General features: G+C 44.9%; 1 protein-coding gene across 7 annotated transcripts in view; it reads left to right on the top strand.

Annotated features, from left to right (window-relative positions):
• The window catches only part of LOC110486907 (trinucleotide repeat-containing gene 6C protein), a 78,609-nt gene that overhangs the window by 25,022 nt on the left and 39,816 nt on the right, over positions 1 to 13,771 (top strand). For all 7 annotated transcript variants that reach the window (XM_036938950.1, XM_036938951.1, XM_036938946.1 and 4 more), the window contains exon 4: positions 9,591 to 9,899. In XM_036938950.1, coding sequence (XP_036794845.1) covers positions 9,591 to 9,899 — 309 coding nt within the window. The remainder of the gene's footprint in view (positions 1 to 9,590; positions 9,900 to 13,771) is intronic.

Below are 13,771 nucleotides of genomic sequence, written 5' to 3'. Positions count from 1 at the left end.
GCGCTGCATGATGAGGGGATAGTGTAACATAGGGATACATACCCGGTAACTCTGTTAGCATGGATAGGTCTGTGGTAGACCTTGATGGATGGATGGATTAAGGAGGAGTCGGAGGGAACATACTCACAGCATCCATTCCAGGCGGAGCTGCAGCCACCACATTTACATAGCGCCATAAGATCACATTGTTATTCCAAATCTGCGGCGACACAACGCTGTCATTTCATAAGATTCATTTGCCGTTTCACATTGACTTAATTACACCCAGCGCTTTGTGTCGCAGCAGAGCCATAAATGGCAGTGTATTCCGGAGGGAATTTATTTATTCCACACGCTGCCGTCGCTGTCTCTTCAGCGGCTAAACGCTATGAGAATGAATACAGTGAAGATGGATATTAGCCAATCACTGAACAGAGGCAAGGGGGGCATTCATTCAGTTGTTTATGCTATATTGTCTAGGAGTATGTTTAGGTTAGAGCTGATATGTCTTGTTGAGATTGTATATAGCAGAGGAGGCTGGTGGGAGGAGCTGTAGGAGGATGGGCTCATTGTAATGGCTGGAATGGAATAATGGAACCACGTGTTTGATTCATTCCATTCCAACCATTACAATGAACCCGTCTTCCTATAGCTCCTCCCACCAGCCTCCTCTGGTATGTAGCTGTATCAGATCAAAGTTTATTGGTCGCGTACACAGATTAGCAGCTGCTTCTAAATGCTTATGTTACTGGCTCCAACAGTGAAGCAGAATGGCTCGCAAATCACATGTGATGTGAATTATACAAATGACTGAGATGGAACAGTGGCTGTATATGAGAGCTGTCATTAGGCATCACAGTGATAGATGCCCGTTTATTACTCACTCACTCACTCACTCACTCACTCACTCACTCGTAAGGATTCATATTTTCCTGAAAATATGCCAAGTTTCAATACCAGGAATAGTTCCAGTGCCCACTTTAAAGCGTTTAAAACCAAGATATGGTCACTATGCCAGGATTCTCCCCCAAAAAGAGGGGAGCTGTGCCACCTTGTCGGCTTGGCTGCGCCACTATGTAAAGATTTCAGAGCACTTGAAACTGATGTTTATTAATGATAGTTACTCGATCTTTGATCGCCAATGACATTGTAGTGAATTGCGGAACAAGTTGTTCATAAATTCTGACCTTTATCATGTTCCTCAATTATTTGAGTGCATTTCAGCACACCCGGAGAATAGTGTTGTCCAATCATATAGACTTTGTAACGGCAGTCGAACATGTAAAATGACCAACGTTGTTAAGCTTGCTAGATAACCTCCTTCAACGAATGACAGAATATCTCCTATATTTGCCTAAATGGAGTTGATGATTATACAGACAGCAGATCAGCTCATCAGTAACTGGGAGATGAAGAGTGGAACTGGATATTTCATCTATTTATCTTAACGGGGACCAACTCTGTTTTAAAAATATCCGTATCTACGTTTGTTGATTCTCTACAGAAGCTCTCGTATGGGCAGCAAGTACGAGACAGCGCGGAGGAGATGTGCTAGCAGTATTTTCACATGCATAGGCCAGAGACTAGATTTGATCATGTAACCTATGGATTACAGAATGTTCATGCTAGACAAGAGTTAGGATTTTAGGTTTCAGTGGGGTTGGGACTGGATAGGAAAATGGGCTGGGCTCTAGGACAGGAAAAGATATACTTTTCTCTCATGCCTCTGAATTGGTAACATAATTAATTTCTGTGACAGAGATGCCTATTTAGTGAATTGTGCATAGGCCTGTGAAATGTGTGACTGTTGAAATGAGAGGGCGAAGAGGCCCATGTTATTCTGTAGGCCTGCTGTAGCCTGCTGTAGGCCTACTGTAGCCTGCTGTAGATGTTTCCTGTAGGGTTTATTAACTGTGTGTGGGCAGCGTGTGCAGTCCTCCAGTGTTAATTATGTGTGTGCTGCACATGTTGTGTATTTTGTGGAATTGCATTAATACGGCGTTGGGGGGGGAAATGTTGTAGGCTAATTTCCCGGGTCTTGTCATTTTGTTTTTGGGGAAACTGTGACCAGTCCCGGGATCCCAGTTATCCATGTTAATACCTACTCCTGGGTTGTCCAAGCCAAAGCCGACATTTCCAGCGACCACTCCATAACCCACACTACCTTCAGGAAGACATTCATCTATAGCTGTGTACGTTGAGGCGAGCAGGCCCAGTGTAAGGCCTGCGCTGGCTGCTGAGGGAGTTGTGGTGGGATGATGTATGGGGTGGACAGGCAGGGTTGAGTGGGCAGGTGAAGTAGCAGTGGAGTGTAGGAAACTGGGCAGTCAGGTAGAAGAGTTGGACTTAATGGGTTACTGGAATAGGGGACGCAGTGGGCCAGTTGGATCTCTCATTAGGCCAGTTGTATAACATTGACACTTTGTCACACACACTCCTACGTGTGTGTGTGTGACTGAGAGTTCCACCTCTGAACAGGTCTCTCTCTCTCTCCCAGCCACCAGCTGCAGCTACTCCCCAGCACATTCCACCAATGTTTTATGATGGGGAAATGGTGTGTGTGAAAGAAAAGTCTCCTGTCCTGCTAACCTGAACCAGCTCCAGTCCCTGTGCCTTCATCCTGTCTGTCTGGCCTCCATCTTGGGTGCACACAAACACTCAAAGCCTTAAAGCTGCAATATGTAACGTTTTGGGCGACCTGACCAAATCTACATAGAAATGTGTGTTATAGATCAGCCATTCTCATTCAAATCAAGTCTAAGAAGCGGTATACTGTATCTGTCCTATGTGTGCTATTTCTATGGTTCCCGTTCTTAAGTGTCGTTTTTGCATATTTTACTTTGGGTTTTGTACACCAGCTGAAAATACAATATTTTGGGTTATGGAAAATATATTTCATAGTGGTTGAAATGGTACAATGATTCTCTACATTATACTTGCTTGTTTTGTCACAAACTGAAATTAGGCAAACCTATTAGAATTTTAGAAACCAGGAAATGGTGGGGTGATATCTGCATAGTGCATCTTTAAAATGTTTTAAATTGTTGAATAAAAGTATAGTGCCATTTCAATATACAGTAGTCAGACCAAGGTGTTTTGAGTCCTACCTGCCTTTTAGAACTCTATATGAGTTATCAGGAGCCCTCAGAGAGCTGTTCCTCCAAACTACAGTCCTCCTGCCTCTCTGACCTCTGATAGGGTTCAGGAGACCTGGGAGAGAGCTGTTCCTCTAAACTACAGCCTTCCTGCCTCTCAGACCTCTGAGGGATCAGGAGACCTGGGAGAGAGCTGTTCCTTGAAATTACAGCCCCATATTTAATCAGGATTAATTAAGCCCTATCATCTCCACCTCCCCTCTGAGGCCCTCTGCTCAGTATGGCAGCTCAGCTCAACACACTGAGGAGAGGAGGGGGAGACAGACGAGCCCCTTAGAGACCCTAAGGGAGAGACACACTCCACACACAAGCATGGACGGATACATGCGTGTAAATGCACACACACTCTCGTTCTTATATGATTGTTACATTAACCTCAGTCTCTCATCTGATCTTATTTTCAGATCAGTATCTTTATACAGTATTCTTCTGTGATTAATTGACTAGCTCATCTGGTTCTGATTAGGCCTGGTAGCTAGCTATATGACTGATGTTACCCGTAAGCAACAGATGTGTTTTTTTGCCAACATTGACTGTCATTCATTGGTCTGCATTGTGAAACTATTCAATAATGTATTCGGCTCTATTGCACGCTGCCATCTTGGTAAGGCCATGACACATCCCATCATTTTCTTGGCTGCATTCTATTTTTACATCCATAGCTTCCCTGAACCCAATATGCCACAGTATTAAAGTCAACACTTGTATTGACTTGCTTTCCAAGACCCCGCTGTGAAATGGAGTTGAACACTTTCTCTCCTGAATGCAGCCCATTATAACAGAGAATACCTAGTAATTAATCTCTCCGATCTACCCATGTGTTTCCCCCCCAAACATTGGGCAATAGTAGCCTGTTTAGAGCAGTGTGAGCTGTTGTCGGGGCCTCGGGTATGAAAGCTCTCCATTCAGTTCCTCTCTCTGGACGATTTTAAAGACGTAAGCTATGGAAAAGCCTATAATTGTGTGTGTGGCCTGATTTGATGAGTGGAGAGCAGTCTGCATGGTGCGAACACACACAGACACTGAGACAGACAGATTAAGGGCACCTCAAACTTCAGACATTTGGCCTCCTTTTTTTTACTTGTGTGGCTACGAGCCAAATAGCTTTGTACTTCTGTCATCTGATGAAAATGAATCTACTGTCTGCTGAATGTGTTTCACTAACGTCTTTTCTGTGAAGGAAAACTATAGTTGCACCCCGATCACTATTGAAGCAAAAAACACCGACTTTCAAAATAAAATGCAGGTGAAATGGTTTGAAACACAGAATGTTATTTATATTTTTTTGATTGTGTTTTGAAAATGCAGATTTTTTAACTCTAACGTGACCCCTGGTGTGTGTGTGTGTGAGATCGTCAGAAAATGAAGGGCTCTTTTAAAGTGTAAAATGGGATCCCATTCCCTTCCTTTGCGTGAGGCTGTAGGGTCTCAGGGCCGTAGTTTGATGTGCATCTTTGATGAACTGGGAATCCACACAACTCTCTCCAGCTGACGACTGTGTATCTTACCAAACAGGCTCATCGCACAGCTTAGAACTGTGTAATCTCTTTTTCTCGCTTTCCATCTCCTACTTTTTTCCCACCTCTTTCACTGTATTCATCACACCTCATGGACTCTGTTTTTAGAGGAAGAATAGGGGTGCAGAGGAAGAATAGGGGTGCAGAGGAAGAATAGGGGTGCAGAGGAAGAATAGGGGTGCAGAGGAAGAATAGGGGTGCAGAGGAAGAATAGTGCTCTAATTGTAAGTGGATTAGAGGGAGGGCTGGATTCAGAGACACAGATTGACAGACTCGGGGGTGGTGGGATTGTGACACACACTATTCTCTGCACCATGTTGTGATTGGTGTAGCCAGAGAACAGACCGCTAGCCCCGCCTCTTTGCTCCCTCCATCCGTCCCCAGTACTTCTAGAAGCATCTACGTCAGAGAGACCGCCATCACTCTAATACTGTTCTATTTAAAGGCAGGATGTAGAATACTCCCAGTTTTAACAGGAAAATCCCATCTGAATCAGCAGCAGGGAGAATTAGCCAGCGTAATTTATATGCCTTCCATCTGCTTGGCCTAATGTAGCCATCTTTGGCTATAAACAAGGAGGAATGGATGAACGAGGAGGGAGGGAGGGGTAGGGAGTAGAGGAGAGGTAGAGAGAGAGAAGTCTGATGCGAGGCACACTCTAGCTCAATAGCTTTCCTGCCTGGTTCCTATGCTGCAGGCAGGCTGAGGTAGAGCTGGAGCTAGTCAGGGGGCTGGTGGCAACAGCTGTAGCCCACCATGATGCTCTGATGCGGGGGCAGAGGGAGAACCAGGGGGGAAATCAAATTTTAAAAATCAAATCAAATGTTATTAGTCACATGCGTCAAATACAACGGGTGTAAACCTTACAGTGAAATACTCTCTTACGAGCCCCGAAACAACAATGCAGTACAAATATGAATAAGAAATAAAGGTAACAAGTAATTAAAGAGCAGCAGTAAAATAACAATAGCGAGACTATATACAGGGGGGTACCGGTACAGAGTCGATGTGAGGGGGCACCAGTTAGTTGAGGTAATATGTACATGTAGGCAGAGTTATTAAAGTGACTATTCATAGATGATAACAACAGAGGGTAGCAGCGGTGTAAATGAGGGGGAGGGGCAACGCAAATAGTCTGTGAAGCCATTTGATTAGATGTTCAGGGGTCTTATGGCTTAGGGGGTAGAAGCTATTTAGTAGCCTCTTGGACCGAGACTTGGCGCTCCGGTACCGCTTGCCGTGCGGTAGCAGAGAGAACAGTCTACTACTAGGGTGGCTGGAGTCTTTGACCATTTTTAGGGTCTTCCTCTGACACAGCCTGGATGTCAGGAAGTGGATCCGTTAGGGCAGTATGCAAATTGGAGTTGGTCTAGGGTTTCTGGGATACTGGTGTTGATATGAGCCATGGCCAGCCTTTCAAAGCACTTCATGGCTACAGACATGAGTGCTACGGGTTGGTAGTCCTTTAGGCAGGTTACCTTAGTTCCTGTGCCCACTATGGTGGTCTGCTTGAAACATGTTGGTATTACAGACTCGGACAGGGAGACATTGAAAATGTCAGTGAAGACACTTGCCAGTTGGTCAGTACATTCTCGCAGTAAACATCCTGGTAATCCGTTTGGCTAAGCGGCCTTGTGAATGTTGACCTGTTTTTAAAAGGTCTTACTCGCATCGACTGCGGAGAGCATGATCACACAGTTTTCCGGAACAGCTGGTGCTCTCATCCCTATTTCAGTGTTATTTGCCTCGACGCAAGCATAGAAGTAATTTGGCTCATCTGGTAGGCTTGTGTAACTGGGCAGCTCTCGGCTGTGCTTCGCTTTGTGGTCTGTAATGGTTTGTCAGCCCTGCCACATCTGTCGATGTTTGGAACCTGTGTAGTACGATTCGATCTCAGTCCTGTATTTACCCTTTGCCTGTTTGATGGTTCGTCAGAGGGTATAGCAGGATTTCTTATAAGCCTCCTGGTTAGAGTCCCACTCCTTGAAATTCGGCAGCTCTAGCCTTTAGCTCAGGGAGGAGGTTGCCTGTAATCCATGGCTTCTGGTTGAGGTATGTACGTACGTACGTACGGTCACTGTGGAGACGACGTCATCGATGCACTTATTGATGAAGCCTGTTATTGCCTATAGCCTGTTATAGAACATGCAACTCCTATAATGAAGCACCTAATAAAACTTAATTTTCTAAGATTTACCCAAATGCAATTAGCGGGAAACACCGTTCTCAACAGAGCACCTAATGTGAGCAGTTCCATATGTGACAGAGATGAATATCTCTTTTAGAAACGTAGAAAGAGGGGGAATCTAATAGCAGCTACTATGATGGGTTGCTAATATGACTAGGATAATGCATTTGGCTTCTGGACAACAAAATAATGTTGATATGAAAACCAATAAAATAATAGCCTCCCTGTTTCTTTGGATGGATTTTCGCACGGCTACTTTGAAGCAAGGTAAGACTGATTCATTTGACGTAAAGTGAAACCGTTCAGGTTTCAACCTCACACTGCAAAGTGGTGGGTGATGTGCTGATAGTCAACGGTAGACAGGCCTATGCTGCTGAATTCACTCCAGCAGCCTACGCAGGCTTTTTGAGGAGATACTCTTGTGCTGTCTGACAGATGGTAGGCTATTCCGCTCCTCAAACTAGGCTGTGTATGCTGTGCTCGTGTGATAAATTAAAATGCATGACGACTAACAAATATACATGAACCAATTTGTTAATTCCACAAAATTATGCAAATTTACTCTAGACCGATAAGCAAGACCGGTCAAATGTGTTTTTGGGGGCTAACCGATTAACCGGTAACATCCCTAATGCAAACGTATTGAGAAAGATTATTAGAAAAATACAATATCATTGAGTAAAGGTATTTATTGGTGCTTTGATAAGATATTTGAATTGAAGGTTTTTGGTGGATGTGAATCTAAATGTACTTTTTAATTTTACGTTTTTTTTTTATTTGGGGTGGGTGGGGTCGCCAGAAAAATGGGGTTACCCCAGTCTCAGGGATGGCTAACTCTGGAAATTCCTCTACACAGTTAGGTAAATCTGCTATTAGTTTCTTTGCACCTTACTTGTGAAAAAATGTATAATGTTTGTTTTTCTATGACTGTTGTGTATCTCTGCTTTTCATGTTGTATTAATGTGTATATTTTTGTAATTACAGGCCTCTTTATAAGAGACCTTGGTCTCAGTATGACTCCCTGCTAAAATAAAGGTTAAAATACATGTTTTTGTATGACCCCGTTCTGTCCTCTTCCCCCTTACTGTGGGCCTCCCGGTTACATAACTGTGTGTGTGAGCTGTTCACCGTTCACTGCACAAACATCGGGCTGTGGTCAATGGAGCTGCACCGTTCCCATACAGCGTCGTACGCAGAACCCACACATGATTTTCTGTGGTTTACTTAATCAATAAGGCCTGGGGGGGTGTGTGGTATATGGGCAATATACCATGGCCAAGGGCTGTTCTTGGGCACAACGCAATACCACAACCCCCCGAGGTGCCTTATTGCTATTATAAACTGATTACCAATGTAATTAGAGCAGTAAAAAAAAAGATTCATACCCGTGGTATATGGTCTGATAGAGCACAGCTGTCAGCCAGTCAGCATTCAGGGCTCAAACCACCCAGTTTATAATGAGCTTTTTACTTTGTGAGAATATTTAGCCACAGGATTGTTTCCTGTCTCACACATTGATTCTCTCGTACTGTAAAACACATCACAATCTCACGCTGGTTTGTTTGGCTTCTGGTCTGTGTTGCTGGATCCTGCTGATGTTTTTACTAGTGTTGCCATGCCAGATCTTTCTCTCTTGCTCCCTCTGGCTGTGTGATTTTAACAGGCATGTCTTTGTTTAGACTGCATCCCACTACTGTCAATGTGTGTCTGTGAGCATTCCTCTATTCCCAAGTTATTTAAATCACAATTTTGGTGAATAATTTTTTGGGGAAGCATAACAAAACAGTGGAACATGAAACAATGAATCAATAAGCTGTTTGTAAGGAATGTGTCAGCGCGGTATAGTCAGCTTCTTTTGCTGGGTTTTTAACCCTCTGTCTTTTACCCTCACCATGTTTTCTACTCAATATACTTACACATACATTAACATATTGGTAATTGAGCAGATGTTCTTATCCAGAGCGATTTACAAGCATCTCTTTTACTTGGTATAATAGGTTAGCGCTCTGCCCCATGCTTGTGTCCATTTCAGGAGGACCTTTCTAGTGCCCGAAAATAAAACGCTAATTTACTAGCATGGTAAAAATGATCATCCATTTAATGAATTAAATGGAAGAGCGGCAGTAGGCTCTTTGCTGACTATCACATTTATTATGTAAGCACCAGTACAGAGATTATGACCAGAATACATCTCGTTTCAATAATGCACCTGATGCCCGTCGTTCCAAATCTGATCCTCTTGCTACTTGGCCTCTCCTCATACGGATTGAGCCCTGACCTTTTTGAGCACTTCCCCTCTGTTGCTAATACTTAAGGTGCTAGCCTACAAAACTGCTAATATTGAGCCCGGAAATGAATGAGTACAGTACTTAGCATGCTAGGCTGCTAAGAAGCTAAAACAGTTATGGCAATACATGAAAATAGTACTTAGCTAGCATGCTTAATGGTGCTTGCTAGCTATTGCTGAGGAAATTAATGAGTTGAGTAATTAGCTAGCATACCATGCTAAACAGTGCTAGCTGGCTTATGTTAATGCTAGACTGAGGAAGTGGGTGAGTGGAGTTTGTCATAGGGGCTGGAAGCGGAGACATAATAGACGGTCAGGGTGGAATGTAAATGTGAGAACGAGAAGTCACGGCTAGGTCAGTAGGATGCTAAGCACATGGATGTGTCAATGTGTGTGTTGAATAAATCAAAATCAGCTTCTGCCTGGTGCCTTAACTTCCTGCCTCCTCTCTCTTCCCTCCACAGTGCCAGACTCAGCCAAGCCCGGCCCCACCCCTCCTCCCCCCGCCAACCCCAGTGCCACCCCGTCTGTGCCCCCCACCAGCAGCAGTGGCAGTAATGGCAAGCGCGCCCCCTCCAGTGCCCAGCAGCAGTCCCAGCCCTCGCCCGCCCAACAGCGTTACCCGCCAAGAGAGATCCCTCCGCGCTTCCGCCAGCAGGAGCACAAGCAGCTGCTGAAGAGGGTTCAGCCGCTGCCCCCTGGGACCCTTCCAACTATACCAGGACGCCCCGAACCTGACTCGAGTCAGAAATCCTCTGGTGCATCGCACACAGGTTAGCACTTTACTTTGAGCTTTTTCCTTTGTGACCTTTTGACCTCTGGGAATGTTCCACAACCCTGAACTTGACCACAGTTGACTGTCCAACTTGTTTTCTCTATGATTATGTGTTGTACATTTTATTTCGTGGAGCTTTTCCGGGATTCATATCTTATATTGATGATAGTTCAAGTGTTTTCCCCGTATTTTGTTTAGTTTGCCACTTTGCATTCTCCTTTTAGATATGTATAGTGTATGCCATTGTTGTTTCCTTGCCTGTTTCCTTGGGTCTGCTGTGTATCACACTGTGCTCCAGACTGCTGTCTAGTTCACCTGCAGGGCTGTGTGCACCGCTGTGTGGGAGGATCTGTTGTTGTGTTCGTTGTTTGTTTTGAATGTGCTCTACCTGGCCTGGGATTCTAAATATAGAGAGTAAATTACAGCAGGGGGCCACTGTGGAGGGGTGGAGAGTAAACACAGCTGGCGTGTGTGAGAGAGATTTGATCTGATTTAAACAACCTGAAGACCAGTCTAAAGATTTCAACTCAGTCATACTTAGTTAATATATGTACATTTTGTGTGTGCAGGGTTTTTTTCTGCATAGACAGTATTGGGCGGGCCACCTAATAGTGTTGCATGGTATACCGACCATTCTGTACTTTTTCAATACTAGAACATGAAAAATGGTTCGGGACTAGAATTTATTTTATTTCCGGTACTTCTGTCAAATGTGTCTCATTGATCAAGTCTGTCTATCAGCGCAGCCAATGTCCACCTTATAGTGTGAGTGCACCGTGCCTGCTCCACTTAGCCTGTACTGGGAGTCTGGGCTACATCATGTTAGTTCCCCACTCATACTGTACTGGGAGTCTGGGCTGTATCATGTTAGCTCCACACTCATGCTGCACTGGGAGTCTGGGCTACATCATGTTAGCTCCACACTCATGCTGCACTGGGAGTCTGGGCTACATCATGTTAGCTCCACACTCATGCTGTACTGGGAGTCTGGGCTACATCATGTTAGCTACACACTCATACTGTACTGGGAGTCTGGGCTACATCATGTTAGCTACACACTCATGCTGCACTGGGAGTCTGGGCTACATCATGTTAGCTCCACACTCATGCTGCACTGGGAGTCTGGGCTACATCATGTTAGCTACACACTCATGCTGTACTGGGAGTCTGGGCTACATCATGTTAGCTACACACTCATACTGTACTGGGAGTCTGGGCTACATCATGTTAGCTACACACTCATGCTGCACTGGGAGTCTGGGCTACATCATGTTAGCTACACACTCATGCTGTACTGGGAGTCTGGGCTACATCATGTTAGCTCCACACTCATGCTGCACTGGGAGTCTGGGCTACATCATGTTAGCTCCACACTCATGCTGTACTGGGAGTCTGGGCTACATCATGTTAGCTACACACTCATGCTGTACTGGGAGTCTGGGCTACATCATGTTAGCTACACATTCATGCTGTACTGGGAGTCTGGGCTACATCATGTTAGCTACACACTCATACTGTACTGGGAGTCTGGGCTACATCATGTTAGCTACACACTCATGCTGTACTGGGAGTCTGGGCTACATCATGTTAGCTACACACTCATGCTGTACTGGGAGTCTGGGCTGCATCATGTTAGCTCCACACTCATGCTGTACTGGGAGTCTGGGCTGCATCGTGTTAGCTCCCCACTCAAACTGTACTGGGAGTCTGGGCTGCATCGTGTTAGCTCCACACTCATGCTGTACTGGGAGTCTGGGCTACATCATGTCATGCTGCACAGAAGTTAACACACTTGAATGATGCAGCACTTTACAATGCAAGAAGATACCAGTTGCTTTGTAGGCTAACGTTTCTTGCTAGCTTACAGCTGAAGCTACAGTGGTTCCTCCTTTAAAGGTTGCGTCATACTGCAGCATACCTTGCAGGCTGATGCAGAATTCTGTGCTACGTTATTTAATTGTCAGCCAGTTTTACCGTTAATGCAAGTTAGTGTTAGTTTGACCACCAGAGGGCATCTTTGAGAAGCATTTGATAGTCTTCAATATTGGCATTACTAGAGAATTTAAAACCTTTTCTGTAAGAGCATAGTGTATGGGATTGTTTTTAAGAAATTTACCGTAATTAATTTTTTAAATAAATAAGGACGGAACGGAAAATATGGCGCTGTACAACGTGGCAGTCTACAGTAGGCTACAGTACTAGGCTATTCAACTAAAGAATCCCAGTGTCGTGCTGGCACACGGGAGTCCGGGGTTCAATTCCCTGACTGGGAGGAAGGAGCAGGCTGTCCTTGTAAATAAGAATTTGTTCTTAACTGACTTGCCTAGTTAAATAAAGGTTACACTAAAAGCACAACTTTTGTACACCCTAATTCTATAATTGTAGTCTTCTAACCACTACCGAAACAAAATGTATCAAGACCGGTCCCTATGCTCGTCTCAGAGCAGCGCAAAATGGTGCAAAAATAGTTGGAGGCTATTGCTTCAAATCCTATTGCTTTTAACTTCATTATGCTCTTTAAATAAACAAGACCTACACCACTTTTAACAGCACATTACTCAACACTAGTGAGACTCATGTCGCCTATAGTAGGCCTACAGTATATTGAAAAATATTACGTGACTCTCCGCCAATAATGACATATTGGGGGATTCTAAATTAATTAATTAATTAATTGAAAGCTAAAGCCGCCTCATGGATCTCCCGGTGGCGGCCGGCACGGGTATCAAACCTGCATCTGTAGCAACGCATTTTGCACTGCGATGCAGTGTCTTAGACAGCTGCGCCACTCAGTAGGCCCAAACGAAAGTGTGCGATTTGTTATCTGAATAAAGGCCCTCCAAATTTTTCGTGCCATTATTAGTTACGTTGTTTTAGTTTGAACGTGCAGACTGGCACTAAGAGGAGTGGGATTGTTTCCCTAGTCAGCGCCATTATTAGTGCAATGCCGCTTAAAGTGTTGCTCTGTGCTACCCAGTGGGGCGGGGTGGGGGTCCACCCTCCCTCCCCTTCCTCCTCCTCCCTTCCGCATGGGCTAGGTCCGTCTTCTGTGCGTGGCTCTACAGCCCATCCTGTGCCCCTGCCCTCGTGCCATGAACCTTTGCGCGCCCACCGCTATTTCAGTGGATACAGCTGGAGAACTGCAAGGCAATCCCATTGTGCGCCACTCGGTAGCCATGACCAATATAAACTCAGCAAAAAAAGAAACGTCCTCTCACTGTCAACTGCATTTTATTTTCAGCAAACTTAACATATGTAAATATTTGTATGAACATAAGATTCAACAACTGAGACATAAACTGAACAAGTTCCACAGACATGTGACTAACAGAAATAGAATGTGTCCCTAAACAAAGGGGGGGTCAAAATCAAGAGTAACAGTCAGTATCTGGTGTGGCCATCAGCTGCATTAAAAACTGCAGTGCATCTCCTCCTCATTTACTGCACCACATTTGCCAGTTCTTGCTGTGAGATGTTACTCCACTCTTCCACCAAGGCACCTGCAAGTTCCCTGACATTTCTGGGGGGAATGGCCCTAGCCCTCACCCTCAGATCCAACAGGTCCCAGACGTGCTCAATGGGATTGAGATCCGGGCTCTTCGCTGGCCATGGCAGAACACTGACATTCCTGTCTTGCAGGAAATCACGCACAGAACTAAGAGTACGGCTGATGAGCCTGCAGGAAGGGTACCACATGAGGGAGGAGGATGTCTTCCCTGTAACGCACAGCGTTGAGATTGCCTGCAATGACAACAAGCTCAGTCTAAGGATGCTGTGACTCACCGCCCCAGACCATGACGGACCCTCCACCTCCAAATCGATCCCGCTCCAGAGTACAGGCCTCAGTGTAATGCTCATTCCTTCAACGAT

This window comes from Oncorhynchus mykiss, chromosome 12 (assembly GCF_013265735.2).
Source record: "Oncorhynchus mykiss isolate Arlee chromosome 12, USDA_OmykA_1.1, whole genome shotgun sequence".
NCBI lineage: Eukaryota > Metazoa > Chordata > Actinopteri > Salmoniformes > Salmonidae > Oncorhynchus > Oncorhynchus mykiss.
This window is presented reverse-complemented; position numbering and strand designations above follow the sequence as displayed.